Source organism: Vulpes vulpes, chromosome 3, assembly GCF_048418805.1.
Source record: "Vulpes vulpes isolate BD-2025 chromosome 3, VulVul3, whole genome shotgun sequence".
In the NCBI taxonomy this organism is placed as follows: Eukaryota; Metazoa; Chordata; class Mammalia; order Carnivora; family Canidae; genus Vulpes; species Vulpes vulpes.
This window is the reverse complement of record NC_132782.1, coordinates 83,450,971-83,478,033: the sequence shown is the minus strand read 5'-3', so window position 1 is coordinate 83,478,033 and position 27,063 is coordinate 83,450,971. Positions and strand designations below refer to the sequence as shown.

Below are 27,063 nucleotides of genomic sequence, written 5' to 3'. Positions count from 1 at the left end.
GGAGGGGGCCTTTAACTCCTTCAGCAAAGTGCACACCTCCCTGTGCTGTGCTCCTATTACACACGCATGCCTTTCACAGGCTTACTGACCATGCACATTAAGGTCACTGCGGCCGCTGGCTAACCTCTGTCTCCCACGCTGGACTGGGGGGGGGGGTGTTCTTACTCCTTTCTTTCCTCGAGGCACGGCACAGAGCTCATGCTCGGTAAATGTTTACCCCCCTTCTCCAGCTCTGAAATGTCCCGCCCACAGCATCTATTCCACCTGCCTTCCTGCCTGCTCAGCTTCCTGCATGGACCAGTGCAGTGGCTCCCAAGTCCCCTCCGTTTGCAAGGAGGGCTGCATTTGTCAGCCTGGCTATGTGCTCAGTGGGCAGCAGTGTGTGCCCAGGAGTCAGTGCGGCTGCACGGATGACTATGGCAGCACCTTCCCAGTGAGTGGGGACAGGAAGCAGGGGTGGGGACACCTCAAGGTTGACATATTCTCCTTCCCTGAACTCTGTCAGCTTGGGGCACCCATGTCTCTACGGCAGGCCCCAGGGTATGTGGGCTGGTGACAGGGCTGGGTGTTGTCCAGCCAGGCCTGGGCTGGAGGGTGCGTGGTTTGGGTTTTGGAACTGAGGAATCCAAACAACTGGGATGGGGCGTGGTATCGCAGAAGAAGTGTGGTCTTGTATTGAATCCTGTGGGTACCACTCACCAGTCAGGGGACCTGTAACCTCTGTTTTGTCATCTGTAAGATGGGTACTTCCTGAACAATGTATGTAAAACAACAAATGTGATGCCACTGGGAGGGACATTAGGGACATCAGGGGACAGGGGACATGTAACTGCCTCTGGCCCGGGCCAACACAGCCATTCAGACTGCAGACCTAGGCTGAGCAGGCGAGAGGAAGGGGACTGACCCTTCCCTCCTCACTGCCCAGTTCTGCCTGTGTCTTCTCTAGGAAGGTGAGACCTGGATTGCCATTCACTGCACCAGAAGCTGTTCTTGCACTGAAGGAAGTGTTCACTGCCAGCAGTTCTCTTGCCCTGCTGGCTCTCATTGTGAGCCCAAACCGGGTGGCGTTGGCAGCTGTGAATTGAACAGTAAGAGGGGCCATCGGGGAGGTGGAGCAAGAGGCAGGGCTGGAAGGGGCTAAGGCTGGAGAGGTCTGGAGAGGAAGGGGCCTCATGCGGGCTCTCACCAGCTCTGCAGCCAACTCTGGGATTTGCTATCTTAAGGGCAAAAAAGAAGGAATGGGACCAGGTTTTTAAATAATTTTATTTTATTTAAATTTATTTATGATAGTCACAGAGAGAGAGAGAGAGGCAGAGACACAGGCAGAGGGAGAAGCAGGCTCCATGCACCGGGAGCCCAACGTGAATCCCAAGTCTCCAGGATCGCGCCCTGAGCCAAAGGCAGGCGCCAAACTGCTGCACCACCCAGGGATCCCGGGACCAGGTTTTTAATTGGGGCTAGGGAGAGATGAGGTTGAAGATCAAGTGTCCAGAGAGCCCACGGCTAAGGGAGGCAGGGGGGTGACCGGAGACATCAGGGTCACAGAGGGATTCTGGTGGTTGTTGTATCTGGGCAGCATCCCTTCTCAGTGTTGGCTCTTCTTGGCAGGGTCGGAACAATGCTCCATTTACGGGGACCCCCATTACCGTACGTTTGATGGCCTCGGCTACCTCTTCCGGGGCCGCATGACCTACACTCTGATAAAGACCATAGACGTGCTCCCTGCTGAGGTGGTGCCTCTGGTCGTGGAGGGGCGCAACAAAGTGTATTCGTCCTGGAGCCCGGTCTTCCTGCACGAAATCATCGTGATTGTCTACGGCTTCACAGTCCAGCTCCAGGCTGATCTGCAGCTTGTGGTAAGAGCCAGACCAGGCCAGGAGGGTCAGGGGAGGCAGGCCGGCCCGCGGGAGGCCGGTGAAAACAGGTGAAGCCGGGACTCTGTGTTCCCCAGGAAGTTCCTGGCCAAGGTGCCTGCCTCGTTATCAAAGTCAGAAGCAGTGCTATGCTCATGTCGTGGGCAGGGGCAGAGGAGGGCAGTGGGAGCAAAAGGCTGGAGAGAGAGAAGGAGAGAACGCATGGTGCAAGGGTGGAGGCGGGCTGAGATAGTACTGGGGGCGTCCACTCTGTCCCACTGTGTTGCAAGACTATGGCTGCGAGGGAGCAGACCTCAGGGAGGGGAGGCCTTTGCTGTGAGGGATGGCAAAGACTACTACGGTATCGCGTCCCACACAATGACGGCACTCAGATACCGAGCTGCACAGAGGGTCAGGTTGACTCTCCGTGGCTTCTGTCTTCCTTGTCCAGGTCAACAACCAGAAAATGGCCATCCCCTTCACGCCCAGCAACCATCTGCATGTTACCATGCGGGGCCATCGCCTATATCTGATAACCGACTTCAAGATGATTGTCACCTTTGATGGAGGCAAAAACGCAGGTACCTGAGAGTGGGGATAGGAAGGAGAGGGGACATGCTTGGGACGAGGCCGGGCAAACCCCACCGTCAGCGGGCCAGCCATGGTGAGGAGACCCCTGCATGGGACTGGGACCCCAGGCTCCAGGGGAGGGGCCAGGAGGGCTGGAGAGGTGGTGGGGAGCCTCACTTCTGAACATCCCTTCCTCCTACAGTCATCACGCTGCCCAATATGTATAAGAAGCTGGTGCTTGGCCTGTGTGGGAACTTCGATGGGAACAAAAGGAATGACTTTATGCTGCCCAATGGCACTGTCACTGACAGCCTTGTCAGCTTTAGCCACAGTTGGGAGGTACAGAAGATCACGGGAGGTGATCTCGCCCGCTTCTCAAGGTGAGAGGGCTGGGGCTCTGAGCAGGGAGGCTGGGCCCTAGAGAGGGGAGCATCAGCCGGTAGCTGTCCATGCCCTCTTACCTCATCTCCTCAGCAGAGGAGGACACCTGAGGGTGAGAGCCCGGGACTTGCCTGATCTGCTTATCCTGCCATTGCGTCTTGGACCGATTGCGAGGACACTGGCCCTGCTGACCCCAGGCTGTGTCCGTGCCTTTCCACTCTTCCTCCCCAGGTCTCCCCAAGTTCACGGTCCTCATGGGTCTCACCTGGCGCCCTCTTGTTCTCTGCCCCAGGGCCATTCAAGAGAAGGAAGAGAAGGAAGAGGAGGAGTTAGGCCTCCAGGCATCAGAATGCAGCATGGAGCAGCTGCAGCTCATCAATAGCACCCAGGCGTGTAGGGTGCTGGTGGACCCCTATGGACCCTTTGCTGCCTGTCATCAGACTGTGGCCCCGGGGCCTTTCCAGGAGTGAGTCAAGGGCCCAGGCACGGGGGACTGGCCTTTATTTGGGTCCTGCTGCCAGTTCTGGGATCCGAGCTCTGTTTGGCTCACTTCTTTCTCTCTGTGGCTTCAGTTCCTGTGACACCCCTCCCCACACACTCACACTCACACACGCACACACGCACACACGCACACACGCACACACTGCCTGACGTCTTCCTGCTGGGGCTTCCAGGTCCTCTTCTGCAGGGCCGGGTCTCCTCGCCTCCCCATCTCTGACAGCCCCTCACCTGTCCTGCTGCCCCCAGGCACTGTATGTTTGATCTGTGTGCCGCCCGGAACCCCAAAGAGCAGGAGGAACTGCGCTGCCAGGTCCTCAGCGGGTACGCCATCATCTGCCAGGAGGCGGGCGCCACCCTGGCCAGTTGGCGGAACCACACCCACTGTGGTGAGGCACTGACCTTCCCCAGCAGCTGGTCCCCCACCCTCTTGGCCATTCCTGCCATCCGATGCACTCTGCGCCCCCACCCTTGTCCCCTTTGGGCTTCCCCTACCCACCCCCCGACTCACCCTGTCTGTGTCCTCCCAAGCCACCCTCCCTCTCTGCCCCACCCAGGAAGGCACCCCCCCCACCCCCCATCAGTCCATCCTGCTCCTCCTAGCCAGTGCCCAGCTTTGCTCCTTCACTCCCTTAGCACACCTTAATGTCAGACAGAAAGACACCCACAGCCGGCCCACTCTTCTGGCCTTGGCTTCTATCAAGCTCTGTGTTCTGGTGGCTGACCTTGTGCCCCCATCCGGCTGCCAGCCCCACATTCCCCGAACCTGTCGGGTAGGCCCCAGCCCGGCCACCATGCTCACTATGACTTTCCCATCAGCCTTGGCATGTCCGGCCAACACCGTCTATCAGAGCTGTATGACACCATGCCCAGCCTCCTGTGCCAACCTGGCAGCCCCCAGGGACTGTGAGGGGCCCTGCGTGGAAGGCTGTGCCAGCCTCCCCGGCTATGTCTATAGTGGTGCCTGGAGCCTTCCCCTGGCCCACTGCGGCTGCACCAACAACGGCGTCTACTACCAGGTGGGCGCTGGGAGGGGAGGCCTGATGGGGGCAGGAGAGCTGGGCAAGCGAGGAAAAGCCAGATGGCCTCCTCCTGGCCTTTCTCCCCCTCTAGCGTGGTGACAGCTTTGTGACTGAGGACTGCTCCCAGCGCTGCACCTGTGCCAGCTCTGGTGTGCTGCTGTGTGAGCCACTGAGCTGCCGTGCTGGGGAGATATGCACCCTGGGGAACCTCACTCGTGGCTGCTTCCGAGGTGAGCCCAGACCTCCCCATTGCTTCAAGCTGCCGCCCCCGCTCTGAGTGGGGTTGGGGGTGGTTCACAGAGGATCGTCCCTCCTGGTCCTGTGCTCGAGACCCTCCCCCTTGCTGTCAGGAAGTTTACCGCTCAATCCAGCTCTTGCTTCCTTTTTTGGGAAGCACAGAGGGAGGAAAGAGCTGCTATCTGCTAGGCTCAGTGCTGGTGCCTTTTCCTGGCATTAGCTTTCTATGACCTCCCCTCTGTCTGGCTGCAGGTATCCTCCTAGAACCCTCTATAACTCCCTTCATCCTCACAGAGAGCCCGTGTCTACAGAACCCCTGTCAGAATGATGGGCGGTGCCAGGAGCAGGGAACCCACTTCACCTGTGAGTGTGAGCTTGGTTATGGGGGACACCTCTGTACAGAGTCTCGGAATGTGCCACCTCCCCGAAAACCAGGTAAGAACTTCACCCCAGGCCCTGTGTCCTCACAGCCCCTTCCCTACCACCAGCTGCTGGAGCGTTACTCCATATATAGAACATTAATGTATAATAGATATCTATTATAGGTCTATAACATTTTAGTATATATGCTGCCGAAGGAAGCACTATAGGTCTATAACAGATAGATAGTATATTATTAATATAATGTACATTATATAAAACATAATAGTATAACATGATCCCTAGAAATCAGCAGAATGAGGGCTCTCAAAGAATCTGAGTCCCTGTACCCGTCCCCTACTGATGTACAGTAGCCCCTGCTAATCTGTGCAGAGTCCTTGCCAAGACCCCATCCAATCACAGACCATACTGAACCCCATGCTTTTTCCTACATGTACATACTAATGATGATGTTTTATTCACAAGTTAGGCACAATGAGAGATTAACAGCAATGACAAAATAGAACAATTATAACCATAGACTGTAATCAAAGTCACTCTATTGTGGTCTTTCTCCCAAACTATCCCTTCTTGTGATGATGGTGAGGTGAGGGAATGAATTGGGGTGAATGATCGAGGCCCTGTGCTGCTGCATTAGGCTACTGTTGACCTTGTGAGGCTGTGTCAGGAGGAGGACCATCTGCTTCTGCACCATGGGTTATGGTGGGTGGCTGAGCCTGTGGAAAACCAAGCTCTCGGTGAGGGAGGACTGCTGTACTCTGGGATCCTCTCTCTGAAGCCCAGCTCTCTTCTCTAGTTTTTTTTTTTCTCTCTTTTCTAGTCTTGCTTCACCCCACTCTCATTTCCCCATTTTGTGTCCCACCAAAACCTTTCCCAGTAACTTTTATTTTCTCTCCTCTTCCAAAACTAGACTTCTCTTGAGCCTCAGGGCCAGTGGTTTTCACCAGCTTTATTTCCCCTCAGAGTGGGCCAGGGTGGGGTGGGGGTGGCTTTTTCAATCTGTTCCTTTCAGGACTTCCCCCTCCTCCACCCTCCACCCCACCCCCCCTGCCACCCCCTATCCAGAGATTTAGATTCAGTAAGTCTGGAGTGGGCCCAGACATCTGTATTTTTAACAAGCTCCTGAATGGGATCCCTGGGTGGCGCAGCGGTTTGGCGCCTGCCTTTGGCCCGGGGCGTGATCCTGGAGACCCGGGATCAAATCCCACATCGGGCTCCCGGTGCATGGAGCCTGCTTCTCCCTCTGCCTGTGTCTCTGCTTCTCTCTCTCTCACTGTGTGCCTATCATAAATAAATAAAATTAAAAAAAAAAAAAAAAACAAGCTCCTGAGTGACTGATGGAAATGATCCCAGGGCTGCTCTTTGAGAAGCACTGGCCAAGATGGTACCCTGGACTTGAGGGGACCAGCTGGCTGAACATCCTCCTTAACAAGGCTGATGAGAGTTGTGTGTTCAGAGACACAATAGGATCCTAGGGGTATGGTGCTGAGGCCTTGGAGCAACAGCCTTCTGGAGGAAGACCTAGTCTCACCCAGAAAATTAGGAGCTGCTGTCCTTTCTGGGTGGCCACTTAGGATCCAAAGGGAGTGTCTCCTCCCCCGTGTCTTCTATCCCATGTCCCTATGTTCTGTCCCCTGCACCCCAGAAGCATCCAACTTTGTGGCCATCCTGTTGGGGATGCTTCTACCAGTGCTGGTCTTAGTGCCTGCCGTGACCAGGGCATGTGTTTCCAGGAAGAAGAGGAGGAGGAAGAGGTGAGTTCTGGGGAAGGGGATGAGCAGGGGTGGGTGAGGATGAGTCAGCAGGGGAGCGGGCACCAACCCTTCTCTGTTCCCCACAACCCCCAGGGAGAAAACGCAGAGCTAGAGCAGAGGCAGACTGGCAGACACTGGTGAGAACCATCCCCACCCCAGAACTCCAGCAGCTGGAAGCTGAGTCTGCCTCTGATACAGGTTTGCTCGTTTTCTCCTCAGATTTTGTTCTAGAACATACCCTTCAAGCCCCTCAGTTTTGAATTGTCCTCAAAAAATGAGAGAAAATAAAATGTATTTTTTTAAATGTTATTCATTTGAGAGAGAGAGAGAAACAGTGAGAAAGAGAGAACTTGAGCAGGGGTGGGGGGGCAGCAGGGGAGGAAGGCAGAGGGAGAAGTGGACCCACCCCCTGATGCTGGATCCCGGGACTCCAGGATCATGACCTGAGCTGAAGGCAGACCCTTAACTGAGCCACCCAGGAGCCCCTAAAATGTATTTTTGAAATGTGAATTTCCATGATTGTGGTAGAGGAAGGGTCTTGGGGGGTGAGATAGGAGCGAGGGTCACAAGTGTGCGGGAGGTCGGGGAGGACTACAGCTAGGTGCCTGCAAAAGTGTCCTGGGTGGAGGGGGACCGGAGGGGGACCAAGGTTGGGCTGTTCTTGGCCTGTTCTTTGGACAAAGCTGCTTGGGGGTGAGGCTTCCAGCCCTCCAGCCTCTGGAAACAGGAGAAAAAGCTGCACTGTCCCTCTTCACAGGAATCCAGGGCTAGTGGAAGGTGATCCTGGACCCTGACATTTATTTTTTTTCTTTTTAAAAGATTTTATTTATTCATGACACAGAGAGGCAGAGACATAAAGGGAGAAACAGGCTTCCTGTGGGGAGCCCAATGCAGGACTTGATCCCAGAACTCCGGTATCATGACCTGAGCCGAAGGCAGACGCTCAACTGCTGAGCCACCTGGACATCTCTAACGATGAGATCTAATCACTGGGTGCAGGCTAAGGATGGGGAATGTAGCTTTTTAGGAAGGGCAAGACTGCCTGTGACCCTCAGGAGGCCCCCACCTTCTGCACACATACCTTTCTCCAAAGGGTCTAGGGGTTACTATAGCAACTGCTGGTGGGATCCAGGGTGCCCAGGAGTTTGTGCCCCATCCTAGCAGGGCTGGCCAGCTCACCTCAGCCTGAGGCCAAAGGGCAAACATTCTGACCCCTCTCCCAGGCTCCCACACCGCCCATCAGGCAGGTCCTAGCTTGTGGGTGGGGGTGATCAGGTTTGAAGATCCCAAGGGATGGGGGATGCCAAAGCAGGCAAGACACTGGGTTCTGTACTTATTCTCTGAGATGACTTTGCAGCTGCCTGTTTAAGGAACAGAGGTCCCACCTGGGTGGGGGAGGGCCCTGGGTAGGGAGAGATGGCCCCTGACCAGGCTAGCAGCAGGGTGTAGCCCATGCTCTAGAGCTGGGCACGGCTGGAGGGCCCCATGAGCTGGCCATGCTTTAGCCTGGGCATTGTGAGCCTCCTTGCTACACACCTACCCCCACTTGAGCTCCCTTCACTTCATCTTTGACCTTTTGTCTCTGTTACTCATCTGTACCCTGTCCCCTTGACCTCTGCTCCCCTCAAGAACTAAGGTCACCTTATCTAGCTCAGATGTCTGGTTGGCAGGGGAAAGGGGTGGCTGGGGCTGGCATCCTCCAGATAGGCCTCCTGGACCCGGACCCCCTCCATCTTCGGCAGGACAGAGTCCCTCCTGTACCCTCAAGTGTACAAAACGTGGTTGATGGGTCGAGGGAGGGGATAGAGGTTCCAAGGTACTAGGGACTCCAGAAGAGGCTGGTACTGGTAGGAAACCGCAGACAGGATCACCACCCAAGGCTCCCTGGGCCGTGAAGGGTAGAAGCTGTGATTTGAGGTCCTGCAGACCCCAACACAACAGGGGACAGCTGAGGCAGAAACAGCAAGGCTACCCCCGCTAAAGAGTGCTGACCCCTGCAGGTGACCCTGGTATGGGCAGACCAGGAGGGAAGGAACAGAAGACGGGAACAAAGACTCAAAGGGGCTTGACCCCATTGCTGTCTTCCTGTTTGGGAGCAGACACTCAGGTAGTTTCCCTTCCCCTTCCCAAGAGGCTGGGAGAACCTGCCTGGGCAGCACCTTGAAAGGGAGAATTGTCTTCCCGACAGGACTCGGCCCAGCCCAGTGTGTGTGTACCCGTGGGGGGTCCACATCCTTCACTCCAGCTTTCTGGCCCTCCCCCACAGCCCATGCAGACTCTTCCCATTGCCTCCAAAACCAAACCTAGCTGTCAACATCTGGCCTACATCTGGCCCCTTCATCTGAGGGAACCCCTCCACCCCAGCCAATGCCCCCTCTGATGCCCCCTTCTTCCATGTCAAGGGGCTGCAGGGTGGGGTATAAGCTCAAAGCTTCCCTAGTCTCCCACGGCCCCCTACCAGGGCTGGGGAACCAGGACAGGGGAGGGAGAGAGAGCCCCACCCCGGAGGTGCCCCGGGCTCTTGGCAGAGCCATCTGGAGCCGTTAGAAGCAGCTGCCAATGACTCATCTCCCACTGCCCCCACCCCACCCCCTCAAACACACCCTGGGGCCAGGAAGCAAGCCCGCAGCCCCCCACAGCCCTGTCTCCAGACCTCCAACCACTCCCCCATACCCAGGTCCTGCTCTCGGCAGAAACCTAGTTGGTCCCCCACTCCCAAATACCCCAGGACTGCAAAGCTTCCCATTTTCTTTTATTTATACAAAAAAAAATTGTTTTAAATATAATTTAAGAACCCCTCCAAGCACCGGTGTCTGTCTCTAGTTTCTACCACCACCTCCCCCCCCCAACTCCCCCTCATGGACACAGCGCGAGGGTACTTGGGGGCAGGAATGTGTCTGGGAGCTGTGGTGTGAGCAAGGCACTGTTCTGGAAACAGACACGATGAGTTCCTGTTTCACCCTGGGCAAAGGAGACAATAATGAAACAGGCCCCCCCAACACAGAAAGTTATGACAAAGACAGCAGAAAAACAAACAACAAAAAACAACAAAAAACGAGTTGGGGCAGGAAAAATAAGACAGAAACAAAAAATAAAACAAAAACCTTCAATATGAAGGCAGCAGATGGGGGAGGGGGCATTTACAAGGGGAAACTGAGTTCGGGAAGACAGCAGCAAGGTTGGGACATCCAGGTCCAATGATTTGGTCCCTGGGCCACGACGCCCCTTCCTGCCTCCCGCCACAGCGCGACGCGCTCCGCTCCCGAGCTCACAGGCTGGTCACCCTCTTCTCTTTGGTCTGCAGGGCAGTGCATTGGCCCTTCATGGTGAGGGGGGCACGTGAGGCCCTAGCTGGGGATCAGAGGGAGGCTGCGGGAATCGTGCCGACCATCCCGGGAAAGCTGGCAGATTACAGGCGCTTCCTCTCTGGTCACACCCAGTCCCGAGAGACCAGCTTCCCGCCTGGGGGGCATGTGATTCCGTACGCTCCTATGGCAGAATCCCCAAATCCTGCCTCTCAAAATTGCCAGCTCCCCACCCCCACGGGTTCAAAGTGCAATCCAACGGGGCCCAGGTATAGAGGCCCCTTTGGTCCCCATCCGACTCTGCCCCAGGAAGAAGGGGAGCTGTGTCCCCAAGCTGCGAGTGCCCGCCGCTCTGGAGCAGTGGGGCCAGGCAAGCAGGTGCAGGTCAGTACTGGGGGGCTGGTGCTCCTGACCCGCCTGGGGCTCCAGGCTTGGCCTGGGACTTCATGTGCTGGACGCTGGCCAGGATTTTCTTCTGGTGTCCCGCCAGAGTGACTCCAATTCGGAGCAGGTCCCTGGGGAAAAAGGGAGAGCTAGGTGAGGCCACAGCGCTCCTGGGGAGGCTCTTAGCTCCAGACACCACGCCCCGCCTCAGGACCGTCAGCCAATCAGAGGGCCAGCAGGGGAGGGGCACACGTCATTAGTTGCCAACAGGGGCGGGCAGTTTCCAGAGGCTTTAGGAGCAGGAGGCGGACAGTCCTTCTACGCAGCCGCAGTAGAGGGTGGGGCTAGGTATCCGAGCCTGGCTGGCCAGAGGTGGGAAGTGGGGGGCTGCGGCTTGGGGCTCCAGCAAGGATTAGGGAAAGGCAGAGAAATCAGCGAGGAGGAACGAATGAGAGAAAAGCGCACAAAATGAGGTTGGGGGAAGGGGCTGCACAGATTGCTCTAGAGGAGAAAGAAGTCAGAAGGAAAAGGCCTGAGAGAGGAAGAGCGGGTAGGGAGGAAGGGGCGGGTGGAGGGAAAATGAGCAGCGGAGCAGCCGCCACCCGCCACCCCCCTCCCCCATCCTGAGGCCTGGAGCCTGAGATAAGGGAAAAAGGCAACGGTGGGAAATGGAGAGTAAGGACCAGTGTCAGGGCGTTGCTGGAACAAGGGAGGGAGCAAGGGGCCCATGACCTACCCAGTGGGGGGGGGGGGGGGGGGCAGAGGGGCACGCCTCCCACTCTCTGGTTCCAGATTTCTCTTCCTTCCATGTGTTATTCAAACCTGGGCTGAGAAGACAGCCTGGGCGGGACATGGGAAGGCAGAAACGTAGAAAACCAGAAAGGCCAAAGAGGCAAACACAGTGTTTGGGAGGCATTGGAACCATAAAACCATTTAACATTAAAGTTGGAAATGATCTCTGAAACCTAATCCAACCTTCTCCTCTTATGGGTGGGAAAACAGCCAGAGTTGACACTTTGTTAATGTGAGAGCAGAGTCTGGAATGTAGATAGATGCACCAAGATAGATACCCATGGCAGGACAGGAGCAGGATGGCCCAGGGGTGAGGTAGGCACTGCTGGCCCGGAAGATCCCCTGGGCTCTCAGCCCCCAGGGGCTGTTACTTTAGGGGTGCTCTCAATAACAGAATTGGCACCAGGAGGTGCCCTCAAAGGTTCCTGCTAAACTCGCCAGCCTGATTCTGGCCCCCAGGTACCCCTTAGACTGCTTGGCTTTCAACCACCATGACTTACTCAGCAGAGATCTGGCTGACCAGTTCGAAGGAGCCAAAGCCAGCAGCTGCAAAACTTTCTTCGTATCGTCCCATCTTGATGGCTCGAAGCCACTCACCCACGGAGCCAAAAGCTGAGTAGTGAGGCTGCCGCTGATCCAGGAGTGGGTGTGAGGCCCTGTAAGGCAAGGATGGAGAAGGGTGCACTGAGTTCCCAGGCTATGTCAAGGTGGGGACTTTGCACCCAGACTTGGAGCAGTGGACAGGGACAACGAACAAGCCCACATAACGCCAGAGGGCTGGATACTTCTGAGGGGGAAGGAAGGGTTCTCGAGTGATGGCAGAGTGCAGGAAAGAGGCCCACCCTCCGGGGTCCTCACCCGCCATTCTCCCTGGCCACAATTTTGAGACTGGCCGGGTTCCGGATCATCTTGTCAAGGGCGCTGACCACCTGGGGGAAGCGGGGCCGTGCATTCCGGTCCTTCTGCCAACAGTCCAGCATGAGCTGGTGCAGGGAAGTGGGGCAGTCTGGGGGCGGGGGCAGCCGGTAGTCCTGTTCAATGGCATTGATCACCTAGAATGACAGGTAGAAGCACTGGGTGAGGATCTCCCAGGGAGAACAAGGATGCCAAAGGACCCCCAGAAGATGGTGACTTAGCAGATGCTGGGAGAGGTGCCATAGGCCAGAGAATGGCAGATCCAGGGTCCTCCTGGCTGGGGCCAAAGCTGGCTGGGGCTTGATGCCCCAGTGGCTCTTGGGCCATGATCTAGATGAGTAACTTCCCAACCCTGCCCTCCTCCTCCGTGTCCTTCTGTGACCAGATATGCTGTATGAAAGTCTTGGATACAGAAACAACTCTATTTTGTGCCTCAAGGACCCAACAGTGATGAGCTCTCTGGGGACCCCACTCCCTACCCCATATCCCCAGTGAGAGAACGTTCAGGAAAGCTTGGTGGGACCATGGGACACTTACATCCTGATTGCTCATGTCCCAGTATGGCCGTTCTCCAAAGGACATGACCTCCCACATCACAATTCCGTAGCTCCACGCATCACTAGCAGATGTGAACTTCCGGAAGGCAATGGCCTCGGGGGCTGTCCATCGGATGGGAATCTTTCCACCCTAAAGATGGAAGAGGAAAAGGTGAGCTGAGGAACTTATTGGACCCAGGCATTCTACCCCCTGCCTTTACCTTTTCCCCAGGTCTCCCTTCTCTCTGCAATTCAGACACACAGCCCTTCAACTCTCTTCTTTTCCTGGACACTGGAAGTTGGGTTCCCTACCTAAGCTGACTGTCCTCTCCCTGGTCTGTGCCTATATCCTGTCCCTGAACTGGAACTACCAATCCCTCCACATCCCACCTTTCCAACCTTCCCTCCCCACCTGCGTCTAAGAACCCAGTTCATACTTGGGTCCCCTAGCCTCACCAGAGAGCTTGTATAGGTGGGATCAGAAGAGTTCTCCTCCAGGAACCGGGAAAGCCCAAAGTCAGACACCTTGCAGACAAGATTGCTGTTGACCAGGATGTTGCGGGCAGCCAGGTCTCGATGGACATAGCTCATTTCAGCAAGGTACCGCATGCCAGAGGCGATGCCCCGAAGCATGCCCACCAGCTGGATGACAGTGAACTGCCCATCATTGAGCTGGAGATCGGACAGGGGAGAGGGCAGTTAGGGCAGCTCACCTGCCATTCCCCTGGTCTTCCACCCCCTAAACCTTATCTGCCACTTGAAGACCCATCTCACACTCACCTACAGGGCAGGCCTGCTGACTTCCCAGGTAAGTCCCCTGCTTTTCTCTTACCCTGAGCTCTCAGCTCTCACTGCACTAACCTGACACGACACTTAAGATTATAAGGAGGGGGGCAGCCTGGGTGGCTCAGTGGTTTAGTGCCACCTTTGGCCCGGGGCCTGATCCTGGAGACCCAGCATCAGGTCCTGCATTAGGCTCCCTGCATGGAGCCTGCTTCTCCCTCTGCCTGTGTCTCTGCCTCTCTCTCTCTCTCTCTGTCTCTCATGAATAAATAATAAATAAGTAAAATCTTAAAAGAAAAAAAAGATTATAAGAAGGGGCTCCTGGGTGGCTCATCGGTTAAGCATGCTTCTTGATTTCGGCTCAGGTCATGATCTTAGGGTTGTGAGATCAAGCCCCTCATCCACACTCATCACAGAGTCTGCTTAACGATTCTCTCTCCCTCTGCCTCTGCCCCTCCCCTCCACCTGGTCTTGCTCACACTTGCTCATGCTTTCTCTCTCTCCGAAGTAAATAAATAAATCTTAAAAAAGATTGTAAGGAGATTGCTTTAACATTTTCTTCTATTTAGTCTAGTACAGAGCTCTACGTCCAAGGCATACTCAACAAATGCTTTTGATCTAAGTATGTTCTTTTTATGACAGCAACAGAGTTCCGACAGTTGGAGTGTGCTCTGGGCAGTCTACAGGTATAGATGCGTTTGAACTGAACCAGAGCATTCTTGCTCAGCCCTTTTGGACCAAGCTGTATGTAGCTTGCGAGACACTGAGACAGCACCAAAACCAAGACAGAAAGTTTGACCTTGACCTTTACAGAGTCTATTCTCACCAGATAAGCCAGCCAGCCAGTCACAGTGAAAGAATCCCATCTTCTTGGGGATCCCTGGGTGGCTCAGTGGTTTAGTACCTGCCTTCGGCCCAGGGCATAATCCTGGAGTCCTGGGATCGAGTCCCATATCGGGCTCCCTGCATGGAGCCTGCTTCTCCTTCTGCCTGTGTCTCTGCCTCTCTCTCTCTGTGTCTCTCATGAATAAATAAATAAAATCTTTAAAAAAAAAAAAAAAAGAATCCCATCTTTTGGGTTCAGCAAGCATGCAGGGACCCTTGGCAGCCATAGTGCCAGGGTCAGAGTCCAAAACCTGAATTCTGAACCTGTCCTCCAAGCCTGTACCTCCTCCAGGCCTGGGATCTCACCTTGTGGAAACACCGCTGGCCAGATGCTCAGGCCAGACTCCGGAGTCTCTGTGATTCCTCTCTCCCTCACCTGCCACTTACAATCCATCAGAAGGTTTCTGTTGGACCTGCCTCCAAAACATGTCCCAAATCCAGCTACTTCTCCCTACCCAGCTGCAACCCTTACACCTCAAAGGACTGTAGGTCTCCTCACTGGCTCCTGGCTCTTGCTCCCTAACACCACCAAAAGGAGCTCCTAAAACCACCTCCCTCCAGCTGAAATCCCTCCAAAGCCTTCCCCTTGAACTTCTAATCAAATCTAAATTCCTTACTAAGGTCACGAGATTCATGTGGTCTGACCACCATGTACATCGAGATCTACCTCTGCTCCTCTGCTTGGGTTAATTTCACTGGCCTTTCTGCCATTTTTTAAAAAGATTTATTTATTTATTTGACAGAGAGAGCAAGTATGTGTATGAGCAGGGGGAAGGGCAGAGGGAGGACAAGCAGACTCCCCACTGCTCAGGGAGCCTGACTTGGAGCTTAATACCAGGACCCCAAGATCATGATCTGAGCTAAAGTCAGATGCTTTAACTGACCGAGCCGCCTAGGCCTTTCTGCTTCTTGAATATGTCGGGTTCCTGCCCACTCTGGTTCCCCTAGTGTGCTTCTCCCTCCCATCCGCTCATGGTTGGCTCTTTCCGATCTACCCAAATATTATTATTATTTTTTTAAGATTTTATTTATTTATTCATGAGAGACACACACAGACAGAAAGAGAGACGGAGACAGAGAGAGACAGAGACACAGGCAGAGGGAGAAGCAGGCTCCATGCAGGGAGCCTAATGGTGGGACTCGATCCTGGGTCTCCAGGATCATGCCCTGGGCTGAAGGCAGATGCTAAACCGCTGAGCCATCTGGCTGCCCCCCAAATATCATTTCTTCTAAAATAGACCCCTTTCCCCTCCTGGGAACTGGACCTTTGTCTGATACCAATGGAACAGACTCTTATGTTGACAGTGGAAGGTCAGGCTGTTATCACAATACTCAGGGCCTGCCTTGGCAGCTCTCCTGGTAACAGCCAGGTAGCCTATCTCTGGTTGGGGTGCCATGCAAGATACACAGCATCCCTGATGTAGGCTGGCCATGGATATTTATTTTTGGACTTATTAGAACATTAGATATATCTTCCCTTAAAGGAACTAGAGAAACAAGGTAAATGACCCCACAGGGAAGAGGCTGATAAATCCAGAAGGTGAGACATTCAAGGGGATGAGGCCCAGCTTTTCAGCATGTCAGTATCACAATAAGGGACTGCCCTGGATTTTGAAGAGGCTCAAAAAAAAAAAAAAAAAAAAAAAAAAGCCATCAGGTGCAATGTTTGATCGTGAACTGGACCCCAGTTTGGAGAAACCAGGAGAAGAGCTGTGTGGGGGGACAGCTAGGGAAATGGGAATGTTAACTGGGTATTGGATGATCCCAAGGAAGCATCATAATTCTGTTAAATGTAATGCTATTTTACTCTGTAGGAAGATGTTTTGCTTTTTTAAAAAGGATATAAAGTTAAAAAAATAAAATAGTATTAAAACCTGTTAAAGTGACAAAAATAAAGTAAGCTCTTCCCCATCATCTCTAGTCACTTCTCCAAAGTATTTGTTTTTTTTTTTCTTAAAGATTTTATTTATTTATTCATGACAGAGAGAGAGAGAGAGAGGCAGGGACACAGGCAGAGGGAGAAGCAGGCTCCATGCAGGGAGCCCAATGTGGGACTCAATCCCAGGTCTCCAGGATCAGGCCCTGGGTTGAAAACAGCGCTAAACCGCTGAGCCACCAGGGCTGCCCTGTTTTTTAAAAGCGCGTTTGTCTCCACCACACTGTCAAGTGCAGAGATGTTCATGGCTTTATTCCCAAGACCTAGGACAATGGCTGAGGCACCAGATGGTGCTCAGGAAGTATTTGTCAAGAGGACAAATGACCACCCCTCCAAATCCCGGGTCTGCTGGCCCCACAGACAGGACTTTTCCACTCAGAGACACAGGAAAGGCCAGTCCTGGGAACTCAAGCTGTCCTGGGAACTCCCTCCAGGGAGAACAAAGGGCATTGGGGGTATGATGTGCACCCTACCACCTGTCCTGGTTCTGAGCTCCTTGGCTGTGCTGGGGGAATATGGGAGGACGCGGGAGGCTAGGGGCCAGGGGCTTACCCGCAGGAAGGAGTCCAGAGCGCCATTCTCCATGAACTCGGTGAGGATCATGACAGGCACGCTGTTGGTGACCACGCCCTCCAGGCGGATGATGTTAGGATGCTCGAACTGGCCCATGATGGAGGCCTCACTCAGGAACTCCCGCCGCTGCCGCTCTGTGTAGCCCCCTTTCAGGGTCTTGATAGCCACGCAGCTCTCTTTCTTCCCTGGGGCCTTGAGCCGCCCCCGGCACACCTCGCCAAACTCACCTTCAGAAAGGATGCCAAGAGTCAGCCCTGCTTCGTGCCCCCCACCCTCCAACTCCCCAGCCCAGACCCTGGATGTCCACCTTCCCTCTCACCTGCACCGATCACCTCCTCAATCTTGACATAGGAAACGTCAATCTCTTTTGCAAATTCCCTCACAGCCTCATTGGGGTCTTCATAAGTGAAGGGGTCAATATAGACCTTAGTACCTGAGAAATTGTGTGGGCTCCCATTAACTGAGAGGTAGCCTCCCCCTGCACTCAGATGCCCAGATTCCCACCTCTTGCCCCAGTCCCGTTTCCCTCAGGACAGGCCTACCCACCGTGCCCGATGAGGTACTGTCCATGCTTGTCTGAGTACTCAGCTTCTCTCCCGTTGCTCTGCTTCCTGTGGCCGACGGGAAAGAAACGGTAAATGGACTCAACACATCTCGAGTTCCCAGAGGAACAGGATGGGCACAGGAGGAGCGGGGGCGGGGAGGTCAGAAAAGCTTCCAAGGGGAAATAAGTATTCGGAGGGCACGGAAGGAGGCTTCCCTGGAGCAAGAGGGTAGTTGGTCATCTACATGGGCCTCCCCACGGGCCTCCAGGTGCCCAGAGTCCTTACCTGAGGCAGAGAACAGCAATGACAATGACCACCAGGACCAGCACCACACCCACGACGGCTGTGCCCGCGATCAGGGCCAGCTGCTCCCGCCAGCTCTCGTTCTCTGGGACAGAAAAACCCGCGATCAGAAGCTGACGGCCCCCAGGGACCCTGCAACCAGCTGCAAGGCTTGAGGTGTGTTCTCCTGAGACCAAATTGCTTTCCAGCGGTGTGGGCACCTCCGCAAGGAAGTTTCCCAGCCTTGTTACAGCCAGAGCAGGCTTGATTTTGTTCAGTTATAAATAGTGGTGACCACAGAAGGTCCCAGAAGCTAAAAATGAAAAGGTCCGTTAACCAAAACGTGGAAGTAACTCAGATGTCCGTCAACAGATGAAATGGACAAATGGACAAATAAAACAGGCTACCGCTATACGATGGAATATCTTCCAGCCATAAAAAGCGCTACACACCCCAAATGTGGATGAACCTGGCACATGTGCCCAGTGAAGGAAGAAGCTGCAGTGTAGGACTCCATTTGTATGAAATACCCAGAAGAGGCAAATCCATAAACACAGAAGGTAAATTTGTGTTTGCCAGGGGCGCGGGTGATTGAGGGAGTATCTTTCCTTGGATGCTGTGTATCCTAAAATTAATTGTGGCAATAGTCACACAACTCTTGACATATGAAAAGCCACTCTAAATGGGTGAATTATTGTATGGTATGTGAATCGTGCCTCAAACCGTTCAAAGGTTTGAAAGTCTCTCAGCCAACAAGCATATTATAATGAATCAGTGTCACCTCTGGGCTTCCCGTATGGAGCCTGCTTCTCCCTCTGCCTGTGTCTCTGCCTTTCTCTGTGTGTGGCTCTTGTGAATAAATAAATAAAATCTTAAAAAAAAATAGGTGTCACCTCAGTTCACCCTTTGGAGGCTGTGAGAGAGACCTCGTGCTATTTCCAATCTGGGGAGGCAGGGTGGGGCTTAAGGGTCAGGCTTTGGCGGAGAGTCACACAGCTGGAAAGCCACTGGGCAGGTCTTCCCTCCGTGCTGCTGGTTTGGTTTCTGCAGCCTATGCTCCCCTCCGCAGGCCAAAATGCCTCAGGGCTGACGGAGCACGGGAATGTGACTTCAGGGGTCCTTCGAGGGCACAGGCAAGGCCCCCTGTGCGATGGAGGGGCAGTACCCTGGCCGAAGCCCTGGTCCCGGGGCTCACCGTCCAGCTGGGTCTGGCTGTGGTGCTCCTGGCCAAAGGGCCCGTAGCCGGCCTCAGAGCGTGCCCGCACCTGGACCAGGTAGCTGGCTCCCCGTTTCAGCCCCCGCAGCTCTGCCCGGTTTTCCGACGTCTTCAGGAACCGCACGCTGCTGGGGCCCTCTGTGCCCTGTCCCAGAGGGGGAAGGGTTGGCCGTAAGCCAGGGCTCTCTGGTTTCTTTTTTTTCTTTTCTTTTTTTTGGGGGGGCTCTCTGGTTTCCATTGCTCTTCCCACCTCTCCCCCTCCCAGACCCTGTGTCCCTGTCTCTGCATCGTGGTTCTGCTATGTGGCAAGTGTTTGGCTTTCGTTATAGCATTTAATCCTCACAGCAATTCTGTGGGGTCGGTATTATTACTACAACTGTTTTATATTGGGGATGTTGGACTCAGGGAGGCCAAGGGGGCTGGCCCAACGTCACACAGCTAGTACTCAGCACAGCTGAAATTCAAACACTTCTCAGATCCCTGTAATTCAGCCAGCCCCCAGAACACATCCCACGGCCCACCCAAACCCTAGGGGCGAGTCCGGGTCTCACCTTCTCATGATACTTGACCTCATAGTCCAGCACAGCTCCGCTGGGGGCCCGGGGAACAGCCCAGGCCAAGCTCAAGCTGCTGGGCGATGACCGTGTCACCCGGATGTCGGACACTGGGGGTGGTACTGTGAGGGAGACGACCCATGAGGGTATTTACACACGGCAAGTCTTTTAACTTTCCCAGCTCTGCCTCTGCTGGCTACACTTGTCTCAGATCTCCAGCTGCTCCCGCTGACTCTCTGCCCCGTCCTGAAGTCTGCAACTCTTTTTACTCTTCTGCCTGCCTCTCGCCCTGCAAGTCCTGACGTTCCATGCTTCCCAGCGACCCCACTGTCCTGCCCCTGCCTTTTTCCCTTCAGGCCATCTGCATCCCTCCCAGCTGACCACCGGCTCCCCATCTCACCCTCACGGTCAGTGGTGACATTCACAGCCTCAAATGGGACAGGTCCAGTGGCCAGAGAGGACACCCCGTTCAAGGCGGTGACCTCGAAGGTGTAGGTGAAATCTGGACGCAGCCCACGAACTGCCACCCAGGGTTCCACAAGGTCCCGGGGGCCAGGGTCAAAAGTCAGGTCTCCTCCGCAGGGTGTACAGGACCCCCCAGGGCGGCACTCCCGGCAGCGCAGAGCATAGGTGAGATCCTCTCGGCCCCCGGACTCCAGGGGGGCACTCCACTCCAGGCGCAGGGAGGAGCCATTCAGGCGGGGAACCACACTTCTGGGAGCAGAGGGTGGCGCTGCGGGACACCAGGGAGGCAGAGGCTGACTTAAGCATCAGGGAAGCACCTCGAGGTACACAGGTATCCTCACTGGCTTCTTATCTTGGCTGGGCATCAGCAGGCCAGGGCCAATAGGAGGAAGGCTGGGGAGGCTGGGGGCTATGGTAGGTGTCCACCCGCCACCTCAGGGGTCACTGGTCACTTACTGGTACAGGGCGCTCCCCGGAAATCTGTGCGGGCCCTGAAGTACCCAATGCGGCACTGGCACATGGGTGAGCCAATGGTGTTGGAGTGGCTGTTGGCTGGACACGGCTGACAGGACCCCTCCCCGGACAAGGGCTTGAAGGTGCCTTGGGCACAGGCTGAAAGAGAGACAATGATTATCGAAAACATTCAGCTGCTCTTAAGGGTGCATGGAGTGCAAAGTGGGGTGCAGGGAGGGAAGAACTCAAAAACCTAACATCTAAGAGAAGAAGGAGACCCTCCCTACAAATCAGGGATTTGAAGCTTTGTTGACCTCAACACTACCACCCAGCCACTGCCACACCCTGTGGCTGCCAGGTGAAACCAAGAGGCCCCTGCTCAGAACTATGTTTTTAAATGCACACCACAGGGGTACCTGGGTGGCTCAGTCAGTTGAGCATCTTGACTTCAGCTCAGGTCATGATCTTGGGGTCCTGGTATCGAGCAAGGAGCCTGTTTCTCCTTCTACCCCTGCCCCTCCCCCTGCTTGTGCATGCATGCTCTCTCTCTCTCTCTCATATAAATAAATAGAGTATTCAAAAAACGGATGCCTGGGTGGCCCGGCGGTTAAACATCTGCCTTCATTGAGTGTCTGCCTTCTGCTCAGGGCACGATTCTGGGTCTGAGGATCAAGTCCCCCATCGGGCTCCCTGCAGAAAGCCTGCTTCTCCCTCTGTGTCTCTGTGTCTTTCATGAATAAATAAATAAAATCTTAAAAAAAAAACATTCAAAAGATAAAATAAATGCACACCACAAAACACAGAGGATCACAAAGAAAACCAAGTGAATTGAAATACAATGACCAGGGGCAGCCTGGGTAGCTCAGCAGTTTAGCACAGCTTTCAGCCCAGGGCCTGATCCTGAAAACCCAGGATCGCGTCCCATGTCAGGGTCCTGCATGGAATCTGCTTCTCCCTCTGCCTCTCTCTCTCTGTGTCTCTCATGAATAAATAAATAAAATCTTAAAAAAAAAAAAAAGAAAGAAAGAAAGAAACCCATAATGAGCAAGAAATAGAGACTATAGATGCCTTTGCCCTCAAAGTCCAACAAGGTCCCCCCATGCTGAGGACACCCTTGCATCCCTCATACAGAAAGATGTGAAACATAATGAGGAGAAAGAGGGTGGAAGAGCTCAGACCTATGCTGGGGCTCTGAAACGGGACCTCTGAGTGCCCTTGAGAATGAACAATGTTCAAAATGGAAATTCGATTGAATCCAAGAGTGAGGGTACAGGACCCTCCCCACACGGATGTGCGGCAAGCTGTACGGAAAGGACACCAGCCCTTACCTCGGCACCTGGTATTCCCCTCTGCGGCCTCGAAGCCAGCAGCACAGCTGCAGCCCGTGACCGGCTGCTCAGCCCACTGGCCATCCTCCCGGCAGTAGAGGCTGGGGCTGGGGCCAGGAGTGGGGACGGCATCGGCTACACAGCTCCCTGCCACAGGCACCACAAGCTCCCGAGGCACCGTCTCCGGGAAGTATGTGAGGTTCACAGTCAGTTGGGAGCACTTCTTATAGAAGAGGTGCAGGGAGAGCAGGGCCATGCAGGCACCCTGGTCCTGGAAGGCCAGGTAGAAGCCAGCCTTGGTGAGTGGGCCCAGACGCAGCGTCTTGATGTTCACCTTCCCTGTTGCCTCAGCCCCAGGGCGCTTCCGGGTCAGGTGCTCAGCAGCCACGGTGTCCACCTGCCAGGTGAGGAAAGAGACTCATTGCAGCTGTCCTCCACTCCCCAAAGACCCGGTAGGTGGGCTATTCTCGTCTTCCCAGCTCACCCTGCCCTGATCACCTCAGTTCCTGTTCCAGAGCCATTTTGCTACCTTTCCCAGCATGACCTAACATTACCCATTGACGCTTACTGAGGTCCTATGATGTGTCCAGCCTCCATCCTGTACTCCCTTTCTGTTCACTCATCCTACAGACATTTATCAACACCTACTCCGAGCCGGGCCCTGGGCTTGGAGCCAAGGAAACCAAAATGAAGGTAATAGGTGTTAAAAGCATGATAAGATCTATGACAGGTGGGACGCCTGGGTGGCTCAGCAGTTAAGCATCTGCCTTTGGCTCAGGGTGTGATCCTGGAGCCCCGGGATCGAGTCCCACATCGGGCTCCCTGCATGGAGCCTGCTTCTCCCTCTGCCTGTGTCTCTGCCTCTCTCTCTCTCTCTCTCTCTCTCTCTGTGTGTGTGTCTCCCATGAATAAATAAATAAAATCTTTGAAAAGGAAAAAAAAGATCTATGACAGGTAAAGTGCCTATGACAGGGCAGGCACCACAGCAGAGGCATCTGAAGCTTCTGAGACAAGTAGGAATTGGGTAGAAGGAACAGAAAGGAGGCATTTTGGGGTGAGGCATCAGCAGATGCATAGAAGGTCTCTTCATGAAAGGCAACGTGTACTCGGAGAATGTGGGACGTGGCAGAGGGTGGCCTCGACAACCTCCCTGGGGGCCAGGGTGGCAGCTCAACCCCACATAGTAGACCACGTTCTTCCCTCCCCGGACTGGAGCCTCCTGCTTCCAGGCCCCAGTGTCCCGGCCCAGGACCCTGGAAGCTCATCTGAGACTACAGACCCAGCCTAGCCCCAGCCTAGCCCCACACTGGCCCACCGCTGCACCCCATGTGCCCATGTACCTTGATATAGGGGTTCTCCATCCAGGCTGGTGTGAAGGCTGTGGCCGTGTCAGCATCACTCTCAAAGTAGAAGACGGTGAAGGTCTCCTTGCAGGAGCGGCCAGCCCGCGTCAGGGAGAGGCACTCAAGCATGGTGAAGCGGAGTGTGGCGTACACGTGGACAGCTCCACGGCGCGGGACCCAGCCAGTGCGCAGCCAGTGGGCCAGACCTGGTGCCCGTTGCACATCACACACCTCGTAGGTCCGAACGCTGTGCTGCTCCTCATCCAGGCCACTCAGCTCCTCCCACTGTGGGGAGCAGGGGGTCAGTTTATGGAGGGGAGGTCCGTGGGAGGTTGCCTGTGCTAGACGGAGGGGACCTCTGAGAGCAAAAGGGCTCAGAGAACATCTGTTCCAGCTGATGGCATGCACAGTGGGCCAGCATGGACACTCCTTGTCCCTCCTCCCTCATCCCTCCAAGTCCCAGCCCCTGGGCCCAGCTGTTACCTGCCCATCCACCTGAGGGAACGTGACCCACTTCAGATCGGCAGTTTCCAACTTTGTGTTCAATAGAGTCTCTAAGACAGACAGACAAATGAACAGATGGACAGTCAGCACTGGAGGAGAGACGCCGGGAAGATTAAATCCCTGGGAATTGCCTGAGACAGGTGGGTCCTCTTGGCTCCAAGCTGGTGCAACTGGGGCCAGGTGAGTGGAGAGAGGAACAGGGGAGCAAGCCCTGCCCTCCGCTGCTCCCCCTTCTCAGCTTTTTTTCTGAGTGCCAACCCCACCTCTAACAGCTGGCAGGCACCCAGCTACCCTCTCAGGACTCCGAGATCTAGACCTCTGAGAACTGCTGGTCCCTGAGAAGAGGAGAAGATCCAAGCAGCTCAGGCAGGGTTGAACTAGACCCTGGACCTGGCATGACCTGAGAAGGGCAAAGACCTGTAGGCATGGGGATACCCCTCCTTACAGGGCCAGCCGCGTGGCCAACCCATGGTCCCTTCCCTATATTCAAAGTAGCTGCCTCCTTCCCCCCAACTCCACCCCTCTTTTCTGGGCCCACACCCCCTTTTTGGACCAAACCCTCCAGGCCTTCAGATCCTGGAGGGTGGTACTGAGCTCATAAGGTCCAGCCCTACTCCCCCATGCCCCTCCCCCACCCTCTGCCCCGCCCCCCCCCAAGAGCTCACTGCTGTCAGAGGAGGAAGTGCTGGAGGCCAGGACTCTTGGGTTCCTGCCCTGGCCCCTGCCTGCAGAGGCCTCACATCTGGATTTAGTTATGAGAAGGAGAAAGGGAGGAGATTTTAGGGGTGTATGGAGGGGTGAACACACCTGGCTCCGCCTGGGTCTCGTGGGAGGGGTGTAGGGGGGAGGGAGGGTGGGGCTCTGGTGGAAAGGGGGGATTAGGAGAAACATCACAGGCCCTGGCAGTGCAGGGTGGAGGGAGGGCAGGGGAATCCCCAGGGAGGCCCGTGCCATGTGGGGGACCCCCAGCAGATCCAGCAGCACACCTGGGAGCAGGTCCTCCCCACGTTCCTCCCCCCTCAGGCTCCTGCTCCGTGGGGGCTGTGGGAGAGGAGGGAAGGGAAGGTGGGTGGGTGGGGCAGGCAGCCTCCTCCCAGGGACTAAATGATGTCCACCGGAGGGCAAGGGGTCAGGCAGGACCCCCAGCCAGCCTGAGATGAGGCCTGGGTCCCCCGGAGGGGGGGGTGGCAGGAGCCAGCCCAGCACGCTGGGGACAGGATGCCCGGGTTCTGGGAAGGGGTGGCTAGAGGCTGCCGTCTCCACCCTCCATTGTTCCAGCCAGGATAGTGTTTTCCTGTCTCCAATTTACACACTGTCTGTTTCAGGGCTGTCCTCAAGCTCTGAGAGCCTCACTTTCTCTCCTATCTCCGGCTCAGAGACCCTGGTCTGATCTGTCACTTGTCCTGCCTCTCACCCCTCTCCCCCGCCCTCTGTCCACCTCCCTCTCAGAGTGTCGCTGTCCCTTCTCCGTTTTCTATCTCCGGCCTTCCACCTCCATGGGGGCACGTGGCCCCGGGCAGGTGACTTAACGCCTAGTTAAGCCTCAGTTTCCCCATCTGTAAAATGGGGGCAACAGTCCCTCTCCCACTGCCAAGCTGTTAGGAAGGTGAAGAAAAGGTAATGGGCTTAGCACTGGCCTCAGGCTTGGGAAGCACTTAAGTGTCAGCATGGAAGCATTCGCCTTTCTCCTTCACCTTTTTTTCCTCTTTTCACCACACTTCGCCCTGGGGAGCTGGGGCGGGGGGGCTCTCCCTACTTTGCCTTCCTTCTTCCCTTCTTTCTCAGAGCTGGGCAAGGGTCCCCTCTCCCCATCTCAAGCCTTTGATCCTCGGCCCAGAGCAGCATAGCCCAGGCTGGGGGAGATGGGTTTCTAACTGCTTTTGATTCCTCCTCCTCAGCAGACCCCCACGACCCCACCCCCACCCCTTTGATTCTAGGCAGTGAAGAGGGGAAGGAGGCAGCTCACTGAAAAGGAGATTAGGGCCTTATGAGAAGGGTTTACAGGGCTCTTGGCTGCCCCTCCAGGGGGTGAGGGGAGGGAAGAGACTTACAGGGGAAGAAACATTTGGGGTGCGGGGGAGGGTATACAGAAAAATCAGAAATTTAGAGAGATTGGCAGTTAGGCTAAGTTCAGGTGCCATAGGGACTGTGAAGGTCAGTTTCTGCTGGCCTGTAGGGGTGCAGAAAGGGACTTGGGCAGGACTGGTGCCGGGCTGGGGTCTAGACAGCATTTAAAGGGCCAGGGTGCAGCCTGGGGAAACCAGGGAGGGGGGCCTCATTCCAGCAGAGACAGTGGCTCTGGGAGAAATCCCGGCGTTTGGAGAGTGAGTGCAGACGGTGGCCGTCCAGCCAGAGGCGCGGAGAACTGCGGGATCAAGGTGTGAACGCTGAGGAATAGGGGGTGGGGGCAGTTTTCTGGCCTAGCACAAAGTTCTGCCTTGTCTGCAGCAGATCCCAAAAACGTTGCCTCATGTTTGGCAGAAGTGGGAAAAGGGACAGAAACTTTGGAAGATACTGGAGTAGGGGAGAAAGGAAAGGCTGCAAAAGGCGTGCGGAATCAGGGTGAAGAGTCTGGGAAGCTGGGGCAGAGGCACGTCCCGGGACCGAGCTCCACTTCTTCTCTTTCCCAAACAAAAGAAACCTCCACTCCCCGCTGGGCCGCCTCCTCCCCGCCCCCCGCCCGGTCCAGCACTATTGGTCCGAAGTGTTCGGGGTTGGGGTACCGGGGTAGGAGCAGAGTGGCCAGCCCCTTCACTCCGAGGCCCAACTTTGGGGGCCCCTGGAGTGCCGGGGTGCCCCCTGGGAAACTCACCTTCCAAAGCCGCGGCGAGCGAAGCCCAGCAAAGCAGAGCCCGGAGCTCCATGGCGCCGGCTCTCGGGTTGGATCCGATCCGAGCTTGGGGGGCACTAGCCCCCCCAGGTCTGGACCCCCCCCCCGAGAGTGCAGACACCAACTCCCCGCGTGGGACTCCTCAACGCGGGCCCATGCGGGCGCTCCCGGCACCGGCGCCCAGGTGTGGCCCCGCGTCCCCGCCGCGCGCGCGGGCGGGCGGGGGGCGTCTTCGCACTGGCTGCTCCGAGCGGACGCAGAGCGGGACGTGCCTGGAGTCTGGGTCCCTCCGGGGCCTCGGGGTCCCGCCCCGGCTGGCTGGGGGTGGGCCGGCCGCTCGCGGTCTCCCCCCCTCCCAGGAGTGGTGCTGCTCGCGCCGCCGGGCCGAGGGCGCTCCGCGCCGGCCAGGAGGATGGGAGCCGAGCGGGGACGGAGCGGGAGGGAGGGAGACTGCGGCGCGGGGCCGGGCGGGCCGGGGCTGGGCCGGGTTGGGACTGGGCCGGGCGGCGCCTGGCCGGGGAGGGAGGGGCGCGGGGGGCGGGGGAGCTCCCCTCCTCCCCCAGCCGGGGCTCGGCGTGGGGGCCGGGGCGCGCTGATTGGAGCGCGCGCTGCTGAATAATTCATGAGGGAAGCGGAGCGGGGCGCCGAGTGGAGCAGGTCGGGAAGTTGGGAGAAAGTTTGGAGAAGGGGGAGGGGCGGCGGGCGCGGAGCCCGGGGACCGCCCAGACGTGCACCGTG

General features: G+C 55.9%; 2 protein-coding genes across 2 annotated transcripts in view; one reads left to right on the top strand and one right to left on the bottom strand.

Annotated features, from left to right (window-relative positions):
* The window catches only part of ZAN (zonadhesin), a 38,433-nt gene extending 31,733 nt beyond the window's left edge, over positions 1 to 6,700 (top strand). Inside the window, 12 exon segments of the mRNA XM_072751280.1 lie at positions 231 to 433; positions 947 to 1,088; positions 1,609 to 1,856; positions 2,305 to 2,434; positions 2,626 to 2,803; positions 3,097 to 3,270; positions 3,552 to 3,626; positions 4,122 to 4,275; positions 4,277 to 4,321; positions 4,416 to 4,554; positions 4,856 to 4,996; positions 6,591 to 6,700. Of these exon segments, the coding sequence (XP_072607381.1) occupies positions 231 to 433; positions 947 to 1,088; positions 1,609 to 1,856; positions 2,305 to 2,434; positions 2,626 to 2,803; positions 3,097 to 3,270; positions 3,552 to 3,626; positions 4,122 to 4,275; positions 4,277 to 4,321; positions 4,416 to 4,554; positions 4,856 to 4,996; positions 6,591 to 6,700 (1,739 nt within the window).
* Positions 6,701 to 9,431: 2,731 nt separating this feature from the next.
* Positions 9,432 to 26,650, bottom strand: EPHB4 (EPH receptor B4). The gene is made up of 17 exons (XM_026019651.2): positions 26,308 to 26,650; positions 23,475 to 23,545; positions 22,989 to 23,276; positions 21,649 to 22,045; positions 20,324 to 20,479; positions 19,803 to 20,135; positions 19,400 to 19,524; positions 18,828 to 18,993; positions 17,636 to 17,738; positions 17,352 to 17,416; positions 17,125 to 17,238; positions 16,785 to 17,032; positions 13,085 to 13,300; positions 12,630 to 12,779; positions 12,036 to 12,229; positions 11,678 to 11,833; positions 9,432 to 10,516 (listed from the first exon to the last, which is right to left on the bottom strand). The coding sequence occupies exons 1-17, from the start codon at positions 26,357 to 26,359 to the stop codon at positions 10,387 to 10,389; spliced, it is 2,964 nt and encodes a 987-aa protein (XP_025875436.1). The 5' UTR covers positions 26,360 to 26,650; the 3' UTR covers positions 9,432 to 10,386.
* Positions 26,651 to 27,063: the final 413 nt, after the last annotated feature.

Coding starts and splice junctions, on each gene's coding strand:
- EPHB4 (XM_026019651.2), bottom strand. CDS start 26,359: ATGGAGCTCCGGGCTCTGCTTTGCTGGGCTTCGCTCGCCGCGGCTTTG. Junction 17,417..17,635: donor ATTGCTGTTCTCTGCCTCAG/GTAAGGACTCTG, acceptor CGTCGGCCACAG/GAAGCAGAGCAACGGGAGAG. Junction 17,239..17,351: donor ACAGTACCTCATCGGGCACG/GTGGGTAGGCCT, acceptor ACAATTTCTCAG/GTACTAAGGTCTATATTGAC.